At 43.9% G+C, this 13,159-nt stretch overlaps 1 protein-coding gene across 5 annotated transcripts in view; it reads right to left on the bottom strand.

Moving 5' to 3' along the window:
* The window catches only part of CACNA1E (calcium voltage-gated channel subunit alpha1 E), a 465,592-nt gene that overhangs the window by 269,496 nt on the left and 182,937 nt on the right, over positions 1-13,159 (bottom strand). For all 5 annotated transcript variants that reach the window (XM_084785552.1, XM_084785556.1, XM_084785554.1 and 2 more), the window contains exon 5: positions 12,974-13,113. In XM_084785552.1, the coding sequence (XP_084641678.1) occupies positions 12,974-13,113 (140 nt within the window). The remainder of the gene's footprint in view (positions 1-12,973; positions 13,114-13,159) is intronic.

Raw genomic sequence — 13,159 nt, 5'->3', positions numbered from 1 at the left:
TGATGTCTTCATCACTTTTACGTTTCTGTGACAAAACTAACAAAAGGAAGGGCTTACTTTGCCTTATATTTGAGCAGAGTATAGTCTACCATAGGGGGATAGTCATGGTGGTAGACGCTTGAAGCAGCTAGTTACACAGCATCTACAGTCATGAACCAGATGGAAGATAAGATAGACACCAATGCTTGGCTCATGCTCTCCTTGTGATGCAGCCTAGGATCCAAGCTCAGGAAAATAGTGCTGTCCACATTTATATTGGGTTTTTCTACTTCAATTATTGTGATCAAGATAATCCCTCACAGGTAAGCCTGTCTCCTCAGTGATTACAGATCTTATTGACAGTCAACACTGAGTAGCACACTTAACTACAATGGTTCAGAATTTTTATCCTCCAAGTGTGCAAACCTCTTTCTAATTCCAACAAGCTTAAGACCCACTCCACCCCATGGAGGTCTAATATCAATGACTAAAACCCGCTATTCATCCAGCTCTGTTTAGTATTGGGAGGGACACCTGGGTATACAGAAATTAGGTTGGTTGCCCATAGTCAAACAGGTAGTAAACAGCATAGCAAATGAGCATGAATTTACTTACATACTACTGCCCAGTGGTTAATCACTATGTTTTCCTGACTCACCAAAGGGGGGAAAGCCACCATTCAACAAGAGTAAATTTAAATGTATCTGTATCTGTAAATCAGAATGTCATGTACACACTTTAGAGAAACTATACGATGATACTTATGTGTGGAAAACATTACTTTCAGCCAGTGCTGAATGAAGCCACAGATATGCTCATCTGTTACCATAATTGTAGGACTTTCCAGAGTCCCATGGCCCCAGGTTGAACACCATTGGAATGATTGATGAATCCTGAGCTTCATACTGCTTTACTTTACATGACTATGGTTATAAAATTATGTCCCTGGGAAACAGGTAACTCCTTGGCTTCAGTGTGCTTCAGTCCAGTAATTGCTTGGGGAAGCTGAAACCACAGAAGCTCCTCCCCTTTTATTTGTAGAACTGCCTGATTAAACCTTGATCTGACCAGAGTCTGAGTAAGAGAAAGAATCTCCTGCAAACTCCTTCTGTTTGCTGTAGAGGAAGGACTAGATGCCCAAGTTATTTCAATAGACAGAGCTCTACAAGAGAGCAAGTTGAATATATTCCTGAGAAAAGAGGACACAGAGTACAAGTGGCCAGCAGAAAAGGCGGCTGGAGTGAGAATTTAATATTCCCCATGTCTATCCTCGCAGTCCGATATGAAGGACACATCTGGAACTCCTGCTCTGTAATAACATCATACTTAGAAAGGGAACGGGTAGGCTCCGCTTCCAATTCTCAAATGGCAAATGGGGAGGTGGTAAATTACAGAGCACGCTGGGTTCTCCACATCTGCCCCTAGATGACAGCGCGTTATATTTATCGTTATTAACCAGAGCTCTTTTAGGATCCAGATTCAGCATCGTGACGTGTCATGAGCTTAAGGAGTAGAGAGAAGAGAAACATCCCATAAACAAGCATGTGGGTTGGCTTGATCTTTTGACTATTGTTCTATTTGGAAAATAAAAATCATAATAATCATATAGCAATGTTCTCAGCAAAGCATTTTTAAAATAATTTCTCTGCTGAGCATTGAAAATAAAAGCCCACACATTCATCAATAAAAGCCTACCCATTATTTGAATCAGTAGGAGATGCTCAAAGCATGATCTTAGGGGGCAGGAACTACATCTCCACTCTGGGCAGGTTAACAAGTCTTTGCAATGGAATAGGCTGGATTATATGGTCTAGAGGACGGGCTTTGGTACAACCTCAATAAATAAAACAAAATTATAGTTGAGGGCCAAAGTTGAGAAGAGGAGACAAGGGAAAAGGAATGGATTCTTTGGGGACTAAGTTCCAAGTTCCTAATTCTGAACAGACATGGAGTCATTCAGTGACTTTTTTTTCCCTTCCCATCAACCAGTACCCCTGCCTGAAGATTTGTTCACCGTTCTATTTGGAGGCCCTCAATGGCCCCCCATAAAACATTCCCTTCTTCCTTCAGGTCACTGTCACCACAAGTCCCCTAGCAGTCTTATTCTTCCCCAGCTGTGCTTGGCGTGGCCTCTGTCTGGTCCTGTACACCTGCCCTCCCCTCTGTCCACAGCTTGCCTCATCCTTCCCCTCCTTCTCCTTTCACTGCCTCAGTGTCAAGACCATCATCAGTTTATTGACCCTCCTCCCTTCTGACTTGGTCCAGGATCCCAAATCTCCAACCTTTATCTCTTCTTACTCAGTACACTAATACACTTCAGCTTAAATTTCTATCTCTCTTCTCTGCTAGACAGCAAATTCGAAGGCAATGGAAAATGTCTCTGTCCAGTCTTGAATCTCTAGCAGTCAGCTTTATGTTTGAACATGGGATGTGCTCAATAATTTTGGTTGTCTCTTCCTTTTCCTCCCCTCCCAACTCTCCAAAGGTCACCTTTCCCTTCATACTGCAAAGGTCCCATCATACTGCTATATGGGTGTCTGGCAGGCTTAAGCCTCAGTGGGTCAGGTCACAGAGGTGCGTCATTCTGGTTGTCTCCTCTCACGGAACAGCAAAGTCACCTCAAGCCAGGACAGTTTTAGCTGCAGCTCCCCATGTCCAAGTCATGGGGTGAGGAATGGCTACACAAGGTCTGGCTGGGCTCTGGAGGGTCACGGTGCAGGGTGCGTCTTCTACAGTGACTCGGATCACCGCAAAAGCATGGCTGATGGAAACTGAAATGTAAAGCAGTCACACCTGTCACTCTGCCTCAGAGTCACTGTCCCAGAGCTGGGGGCCAGGGACAAAAGCCATGGCCTTGAGCTCCTTCCCTGGCTATCTTGTCACCAAGGCTCAGGCAGCTGACAGGAGAGTGGCAGCCGAGAAGGAAGGGACTGCAAGTAGGGGACTAAGTTCCTCTCTGTGCAAGGGCTACTGGGCATTCCTGCCGGACAGAGGAAGCTTGTCTTCTCCTTCCGCTGTGGGGGCCTCTGACCTATACGGGTCTTATGAGAAGTGGGGGGGCGGGGGGAGAGCCAGAAGACAAAGAATAGGAAGGCTGAAAAAAGAAAGAGAAAAAAGAAAAACCAGGGCCGTAGAGGAGGGGAAAATTCTCATTGCTAATAAAATTAAAAATGAAAGCCTCCATTTCAACTTTTACTCTTGGAATTCCTTTGTTGTTCTTGCTAATAATAGCTGGGGGGGGGGGACTTTCCAAGTGTTGATAAAATTAGATATACTACTAAAAAGAAACAAGAGCTATCCTATTGTTCAATTTTCTCTTGGCACAAAAACGATAATAAAAGAAACCTTCAAAAACAGCCATAGTTTCCGAATTCGCAATAGCTTCAGTGAAAGTGTTCTCCTCAGGTACAAGTATGGGGCAGAGGGGCGGCCATTCTTGTTCATAGCATTGTGAATATTCTCAGTTATGATTTTTCTTATTATGCTCAGGGATCTTTAACTGCATTAAACAAACCACTCTCCAAGCCCTGGCTCATACATCCTACTTAGAAGAGCCCGGACACAACATTTAGCTACTTCCATAGCAGTTTTCTCTTCCGTGAAAAAGTTGGACATATTTACCATTTTCCCACATATAAAATGCAGTAGCTGTGGTTGAATAACTTGGACTTAACTTGCTTATATTGACTCTGCATTATACCCGGCCACCCACTTTTGTCTTCTTGAGTCTATGCTGCCCCACCTCACCCTCCCCTTCGAAAACTACTCTGTACTCAACACACCCGTTCTCCCTGACTTCGCTGACATTAAGCAGTGCCTGGTGCCTTCACATTTCACACCAATGCATTTATACTTAACCGTGGACTATATTTACAACACAGACACAGTTACAATGTCTACCCAAAGGAGGAGACGTATTTTATCCACAGAGTGGAAACACAAATACCCACTTTAATTCCTATTCTGTTTTCAGAGTCTATAGACTGAAGTTTTGTTTTGTTTTGTTTGTGAAACAGGGTTTCTCTGTGTAGCCTTGGCTGTTCTGGACCAGGCTGGCCTCGAATTCACAGCGATCCACCTGCCTCTGCCTCCCACGTGTTGGGATTAAAGGCGGGCACCACCACTGCCAAGCAGAATTAAGTCTTTTATTATACCCTCTACTTTGCAAGCACAATGCTGCCTTTTCACAGCCCCTCACTCCATCACTCACACATTCATACACATGGATTAAATGGCATAGCATTGGGAGTGGTCTACGGAGAATGCACTCTGCCACAGTTTCTCTCCCTAAATCACCTTAAATGAATATAAATTCAAGAAGAAATGCCCCAAACCAAATTCCTCGGCATCACCAAGCTTTTTTCACTCCCTCTGCCTTATCCTGTCTTAGCTGGCAGCATAGCTAAATTCTTGTCCCATAGATAAATTCTGTTATTTCCTGACTAAACTTCCACCTATGGGGGGAAAAAGAAGTCTTTCAGGGAAAGAAACCTAACATCAAAACTTTGCACCTGGAATATAGTCAATGCTCAATAAATATCTGTTCAGGGAACTAGTGATGTATCACAGCAGGAAAAAAGAAAGGGCTACATACGAGAAAAATTTGCCTACTGATCCAATGGATAATTCATCAATTACTAACGCATTCTTGTTTGGAGCCTCCCTGAATGTAGAGAAGTCAGAAGAGACCGTTAACTTTCACATGCAGCCTTTTGCCTACCTCTTCCCCTGAATCAACCTCTTTATTCTAAAAATAAAGACTAAAATAACAAGCAAAATCCCGCATCTGAACTGCATCTCTGCCATCATACAACTGGAACAGAAATAGTCCTCTGAGAAAGAAGATGCTGCATGGAGCAGTTACTGTAGTGCTCGCCCTGTGTGGAGCTAGAAATGAACAAAAATGCCAGGGAGGAGGTGGAGACCTGCCAGGGAAGCAGCTCCCAGCTCTGCTTGAGAGGAAGAATTTCAGAAGCAGTGGAAGCTAAGGACTCACAGACCTCCCCACCAGCAATAATAAGGACACTAAGTTCCTAGGCCCCTGCCTGCATCTCCTCACTTAGCATCAGCTTCCCATCTCCAAAATTACAAGCCCCCTGCCTCCTCCCTCCACCCAGCCTTTCTGCAACCCCCTGGCTTTGGCCCCACCCACGGCTAAAAGGGTGAGTAAAAGACAAGTCTATAAAACCCCATGAGGCTTCCCGACATGATTCGCTATATAAATACCCTGGGCTATCACACTATTACTGCAGGGATTTGAGTCGGGCTGGGGGGCCCCTGGGGCTGCATAAGCAACACCTCCCCCACATTTTCAGCACCAGAGAGACAGGGTTCCCAGAGGAAAATTGTGCTTTCCTCGATCTTTAGCTGCTAGGGAAACTCATATGTTAGGGCAGCCTTCTTACAGAAACCCTCTAAAAATACCTATCGATGTATATTTAGCTCCAGATACCTTCCTCCTACAAACAGGCTTTGGGCTAAACCACTCTGTGTGTGCCACTGGCTGGAAGCTGGGGCTGCAGGATGGCTGGTCCCACTCTTCTGCAGCATTCCCCTGCCCACGTTTTCCTTTGTCTTCCCTCTCTCTTCTCGGTTATACACAATTCCCTGCAAGCTGGAGCTGGAGGTGCAGAGACGGTCCCCTTCTCTTTGCCATAGCTTCCCTTAGAGGTGATCGCAGGGTGGAAAGATTTGTTTAAAGATGTGTGCAGCATCCAGAACAGAGTTAGAAGCAGGATTCCACCCCCAGTTTAAAGTCTTCAGGGCTCCCTCGCTGCTCTCGGATTCAAGAACAAATGCTCCTGTATGGACCAGGCTGGCTCCTGTTAACCTCTCCAGAAGTGGCTCTCATACTCCACTCACCAAGTTCCTAGGGACGCCCTTCTGTCTGTCTCCTCATATTTCCCCACTCCCAAATATTTGCATGCAGCATTCTTTCCCCCCAACAAAGCCCTTCTTCCTTGTCCAGCCTTTATGCCCCATTCCTTTGTGCGCCTCAGGACATTAAGCATTATTTCCTTGAAGAAGCTTTCCTTGGGACCCAAGAGCCTGACATGTAGGCTCACTGCCTCGGTGAGGGACACTTGACCTAGCACAGTGCTCAAGACTGTGAGTGCTCAGTGATGGCTGCCTGAGCCTGGTGGCGAATACCTTAGCAGAGGCAAAAGGTTTAGACACACCCACGAATACAGTGTTTTCACTCCCTGTCCACTCAAACAGGCCATTGCCACACTGCACAGCCTATCATCACGATAGCAGAATGTGTGCTGAACTAACTGGCATTTTCAATGGGACAATAGACTATCTAAGCATCCAAGGGCAGCTTTGAACTCGAGGGAAGCTCTGTAATAACATCAAGACCATAATGCATCTGAAAATACAGATCCCCTACGTGTAAGAGGAACAGTATACAGTCCCCCACTGGGCCTGAACCAGTGATGTACAGAGGAAATAGAGAAGCTTGAACCTCTTCAGCTGCAGAAGAAGAGCTGGCAGCATCTCTGAGCTCAGAGGGTATCACGGCTCAGAGGAGGAAGGCCGACGGGCTGGGTTCAAATTCGGCTTATCATATAGAACTGCCTCCGTTATCTGCAGAAGGTCTGGTCCAGGACCTCCAGGAGGCATGGAGAACCACAGCTAGGACACAGCTCCACACACCATGACTTTCCCTACTTGCCTATGATAACATTTACTTTATAGTTTAGACACAGTAAGAGATGAACAGAATTAACTAATAATTATGATACAAGTTAGAACAACATACTGTAGGACAAAATAGCCAATATTATTACATTCACAATTTGGGCCATTATGAAATAAAAGTAAGGGACATTGGAGCACAGGTTTTTCAATACCTTGAAAGGAGGCTCTGATGACAGAGGGCTTTTGTCTTATGGGTAGGTGTACACACACAACATTGATATGCGGGACAAACAGATGGCTCATGTCTCAGGTCGGCTAGTGAGGGATAGCCAGAGATCCTACCATGCTACTCAGAAGAGGATGCTATTCAATACTTATGAAGTGTCCACTTAATATTTTCAGGCTGTGGTTGACCACAGATAACTGAAACTGTAGGGAGCTAACCTGTGGAGAAGAGCGGGTACTGCAGCATTCGTTTGAATATAATCACATTATTACATTTTTCTGTGCCTTAACTTATTCATCCCTGACATGGGCCTGGGGAATAATTAAACCTAATAATTCTTATCTTTGGTACTACTTTTATGAATTAGGAATATTATCTCTGAAATGTAGATTTTTGGACCATGGTTTGCTAAGTGCCAAGTGTTACAGGACAAATGATGTAATGCCAAGGGAAGTTTTCTCCTTGCACCCCTATTCCAGCTACTTGTAAAAGCCTTGATTCCACTTGTACCACTCAAGAAACACTTCCCAAGGGGATATCACTGAGAGCCCAATATTTCTTATTAGCCTGAAGTACATACTCTCAGATTCCATTTCCCTAACAGAGTAAGCTGGACAGATGGAGCTGTCCACACAGATCCCTGTGAGACAAAGGGAAGGTGTGCAAACAGCCTCTCACTACCCCAGACCCAGACTTCCCTCAACACTCTCCTTGTATCCTATAGAGGATATGAGATTTGGGAGTTATCAGAATTTATTGAGCAGTAACTATATACCAGACACTGGGCATACATAGGTAAACAAAGGTCAAAAAAGCACAGATGTCTCCCCTTTTACTTGCTCTTACCAACGGTTAAGGGGTACATTTTTGTCATCTCCTATTATTCCCCATATATTTGGATTCAATAACTTCCTACTAAGATTAATATATAATAATGATTTTAAGTAATATAGAATATTCCAAGTGGCCTGACAAAATTTTAAACATAAAGCCTTCTGAATTATTATCAATTCAAGAGAGAGCCCAAGCTCTAGCAGATAGAAGTTTGTTTCAGCAGAGATGAGAATACACTGGCTTGGGTGTTTTTCTGTCAACAATATTTGTCTTGCTAATAAACAGGTGAATGAATGAATGAATGAATGACTAAACAAGCCAATTCATGAAGAAGTCAGCTGGACCTTTTGATCTACTCTCACACACCAAACATTGCGCTAAGAGCTGACATTCCTTCTTTACCATAGAGCAGGCCGCTGTTCTGCAAGGCCACAGACTGAAGTCTCAGGAGGACACAAGAGTGCTTGCCTTCTTCAAACCACACTTGCAGCCTCCACTTTGACGTGGAAACACCTGTATGATGCTGTGCATCCCTGCTGTGCTCCATCCATTGTTTCTAGGGGATTTACAACTACAGGTTCTTGGGGTAGCAAAGGTGACTGATGGTATAAAACCAAAAAAATGTTGAAGAAAGGGCTTAGAGGCAGAATACACGGTCTCTGGATCAGTAGTTCTAGACCCTCCTAATAATACAGTTCTTCATGTTGTAGTGACCTCCCAACCATAAAAATCATTTTGTTGCTATTTCATAGCTGTAGTTTTGTAACTGTTATGAATTGTACTGCAAACATATGATCTGATATGCAACCCATGAGAAAGGCAGTTGACCCTCAAAGGGCTCATGGCCCACACGTTGAGAACCACTGTCCTAGATAGTGTCTACTGTTTAGACACGTGCCCTCTACGAACCTTTATATCACCATCTGGAAAATGAGGACAACAAGATCCCCCCTGTTATCTAAAGACCCTCTGCAAATGCTCCTGTTGAAATGTAAGTAGCTCTGTGACATAGCAAGAGTGGTGCCTTTTTTTTTTTTAGATGATTTGGTCACGGGGACACCACCCTATAACATAGCTCAAGACTGCTGCTATAGCCAGAATGGGCTACATATGACAGGAACAGACTCCTGATAAAAGGATGCGTTTGGTTAGTTTCCCTCTCTTCTTCATCATATATGCCATTGGCTCTGTAAGGACATGACAAAAAGGGCTTCATCGGATGTCAGGGCCCGACTTTAGACTTTTCAGACACCAGAATTGTAGGATATAAATCTTTTTGTTTAAAAAAAAAACTGGCCAGTGTCTGATACTCTCTAGTTGCAGAAAATGGACTCAGCTAACCCCTTGTATGGGTATATAAATATTGTATGAAATAATTAACATAAACAGACTCTAGACCATGTACATCTTCAACTTACATGTCTAAGAATATGAAAGGTTAGGGGAGGCAGACAGAATGCGGTGGCTCCAGTCTCCCCCCCCCCCCCAAATACTTGTCTCTTAGCAGCAGGCTGATGATGACAGGCTTCATGCTGAACCAGCTGGCTGACGTCACAGCATCCACCATCCCTCCCGCCCCCTCCCTCCTGGTCCCCGCCCACCACCAGAACTGAGAACTGAGATGTTGTGCAGCCCCAACCCTGACACACCATGTCATGCTCCAACACTGTCATTCCCCAGTGCACAGGAGTAGAATGTGAGGTGACACCTGAAGACAAGGTGGGAAGGACGTGCTGTCAGCAAGGATAACTCTGGATGCAGGTGTCAAGAAGGAAAAAAAAAGGAAGATTATGCATCCAGGAGATGGGGTGCATATCGTAGGCTTAAAAATATCAGCTCTGCATCAGGGGGCACAATTTAAACATCAGAATCTGCCACCAGAGAGCAGGTGATAGTGAGCAAATGTTGCAACTTCTCTGGGTACCAATCCCTGAAGTCTGTTCTACCCACCTTACTAGTTGATACTGCAACATATTTAACTGAATCTAAGGCCTTATAAATGCAAAATGTCCGGTAGCTTAATGCACAACTACAAAGAGAGAAGAAAACACCGTTGAGTTTTGCCATGTCAGTATCCAAAGACATGGACTGACTTCAGAGGTGGGCTGCCTCCTAGCAGCAAAGCAAGACAGTAGATGAATTTACAATTGTAGACCATGCAATGACCCATTCTATTCCAGAGGCTCAGAACCCCATCCCTCAGCAGTCAAGAGCTCAGTGAATTTGTTGCCTGGAAAACACCTGCATGTAAATTAAAAAGAGCTCCTGCATGTTAAGCTGAAGGTAGGGTGGGATCGGGAGCAAAGTCTTGTTGGTTAAACTAGAAAGTACCAGCTTTAGAGTCAGTCACCCGTAGAGCCATCGAAGTCTGAGGAGCCACCGAGAAAGCTGGGCAGAGAGCTCAGGTAGGACAGTTGACTTGACCAAGCTGTACACTCTCTGGGCATGCAGGTGAGGAATACAGGGCTCCCTGTCTCTAGCAGCAAAGGTGCCTTGCTGATTTCAGCCCTATCAACAGCCCTTAATAAGGCTTGTGTCAGTATCTCCCTTGTCTGGTCAAGAGGAAAGGGTACTATACCTCCCCACACCCATCACAGTGCCCACTTCCCACACCAGAACCACCAGATTCCCCTGCGAAGTACAGTTGTCTTGTGGTCTCTAGAGAAGACTGGTTCTGAGACTCTGTGGATAGGTAACCACACACGTGCTCACATATCTTATATAAGGCGTCTTGTTATTAGCATGTAATACATGTACATCCTTCCTCCTGGATGTTTTAAATCATCTCTATGTTACCTACAAGACCATGCAGCATAAACACTACATAAATATTAGTTATTCCACACTGTGTAGGGAATGGTGATAAGGATAAAAAGCCTTTGCCAGTTCACTACGGTTGCATTTTCCCCAAATATTTCCTATCCACGCCTGACTAGATCTGCTCAGAAGGCAAAGATACAGAGAACTGACTGCACGTCAACCTGTCAGAATGTCTAGTAAAATGTGGCATCCTAAAGATGCATGTTAGAGCCTCTTTAATAATTATTTATCACAGCAACCACCAGAAAGCAATCTAAGTGTCGAATAACAAGCAGAAACAAGAAACAAGCCGTGCACATCCTCTTAACAAAGTGCTGATCATTTACCACAAAATTCCAGTAAACTATGGGATGATGTGTGATATGCTCAATACACATTGAGAAAGGCAGCAAAATTACAGACATCTGATAGAAAGCTTTCTTAGCTTTAAAGGGCTGGGAGAAGATGCCATAAAAACCAAAAATTGCTCTTAAAATCAGAAATTGCTTTTAATCAGTGAACATGGTTTCTTCTCCCCTTTTGATTTTTTCCTGTATTTAAAAAAAAATCAATATATGACAGTTTAAAATAAAAATGAGCGGCTTAGACAGGAAACTTCAAATGTTTCAGTGTATGTAACACCGACCAGGACCAATTACACACACACACACACACAAAGAAACATGCTGTTTCTAGGAACTGTGTAGAAGTCCATGATCCATGCTCAGCTGACTATAAAGGGCAAGGAAGCTACTTTTGCCGTGGTATCAAAGACTGCAGACTCACAGCTGAGAAAGAAGGGTAATCCCCACCCCTCCCTACCCCAAAGTAACAGCCTAGACAAAAGGCCATCAAAGAGAACTCTTTAAAAATTATGATAAAAATCCTGAAGTATAGCTTTCCACAATTGATGGTTTCTGGGTAGGGGTCTGGACCTGGGAGGACTGAGAAGTGGGTGTGATTGGGGTTTGTGATGTGTAATTCACAAATAGTCAATAAAAATATTATTTAAAAAAACGAAACAAAGCTAATGCTGCCGCCGCCACCACCAATAACAACAATAACATTTTTATTCCAAATGGATTCATAACATGGGACTTTTCTAATACAATATATATTATTTATTTTTGAGGCATTTAAAACATCACTCAGATTGCTACATTTTCTGTGAAAATATACTTCTGTGATGCTATATATGTATATATGTATGTATACACATATGTATGTGTATAAAGTCATATTTAAAATGTAGCATTAGAATTTTAAAAATTATCTACAGAAAATCCTTCTGAAAGGCTGCAGATATTTTTTAAACATGAGCCTTCAACCCTATTTATCCAGTACCTATACTGAGGCTGGTTACTTGTAAGATATATTGCAATCCATTATATCTTCAACTGCTTCTCTTTCATCCAATCACAATTGTTCTGAAAGCTAAAACATGTGATCACAGTGTCTGTATCACAAGACAATGAGTGGACACGTGGCTCCCAAGCTCACCGTCTCAGTCTTCACCCTTACCCAACTACTCCCTACAAATTTCCTTTTTCCTCATGTTTGTTCATCATATTGGTGGCTACATAGTCCCTCTCTTCAATGGCCTGTGTCTTTGCTTGTCCTCACCAGTGAGCCAGGCAGCTAAGTAAGGAAATTTCCATGCCACACACTTGATGTCACACCTATACAAGTTTATTCCGCTCCCCTGCAAACACCAAAAGCCAATGGACTTAGAGACTCACAGGCCACTGAAATGCTGTGCATCCCTCCCAATGCCAAAGCCCATCACATCTGCGGCCAAGGGTGTTGGATCTACCCATCATCCTCATGCTGTGTTCATACCCAAAGGAATGATGCCACAAATATTCATCTGTATGGGTCACCATCCTATATGTGCCTATGATACTGGCTCACTTCCAATATACTATATTAATTTCTAAAGAATGACTTATCAAATATATTCATGGGATTCAATTCTATGCCATTAATAAATCATTTAAGTCTGTTCTCGGTGTGTTGATTTTAATTTTTAGTTCAGAAAACCATAATTGGCGTCTTCTCCAATACCCCCACCCCCAAAGAAACTGCACCTGCTGAATCATTTATTTGATCTCTTGGGATGACCCCTCCCCTAGACCAGCACAAGCTGCTTGCTTCAGTTAAAAGGCTCTTCCTTGGAAACCCGGGTGTCCAGCAATCTATCAAGTATACAGTGGGAAGCCAGGCACGTCTGAGAGTCCCATGCCTCTGCTTAGTGCTACATGTGCCCAGCTCTTCCAAGGATGGGTTCTTTACAGCCCAGCTACATGAAGACTCTTAGCTTTGATCTTTTCTTTGGCTTCTACTCCACATTCTGATCTCTGTCCACCCTGTGTTCCTTGTACCAGCTGCCCCATGTCACCATGGGCCTTCCAACGCGCGCGCGCGCGCGCGCGCACACACACACACACACACACACACACACACAGAAGGAGAGCAAGGAGGAAGGAGACTCACCCACTGAGGACCACGATGAAGTCCATGACATTCCAGCCATTGCGGAGGTATGAACCCTTATGGAAGATGAACCCTAGAGCCACGATTTTGATCCCGGCTTCAAAGCAGAAGATCCCAATGAAGTATGGTTCTGTCTTCTCCTGTGAGGATGAAGAACAGGGAACAATAGCAGGATTAATCTGTATC

Source organism: Acomys minous, assembly GCF_964271855.1.
Source record: "Acomys minous genome assembly, chromosome: 1".
Classification (NCBI taxonomy): Eukaryota; Metazoa; Chordata; class Mammalia; order Rodentia; family Muridae; genus Acomys; species Acomys minous.
Note: the sequence above shows the minus strand (reverse complement) of the source record. Positions and strands in the feature narration are given on the sequence as shown.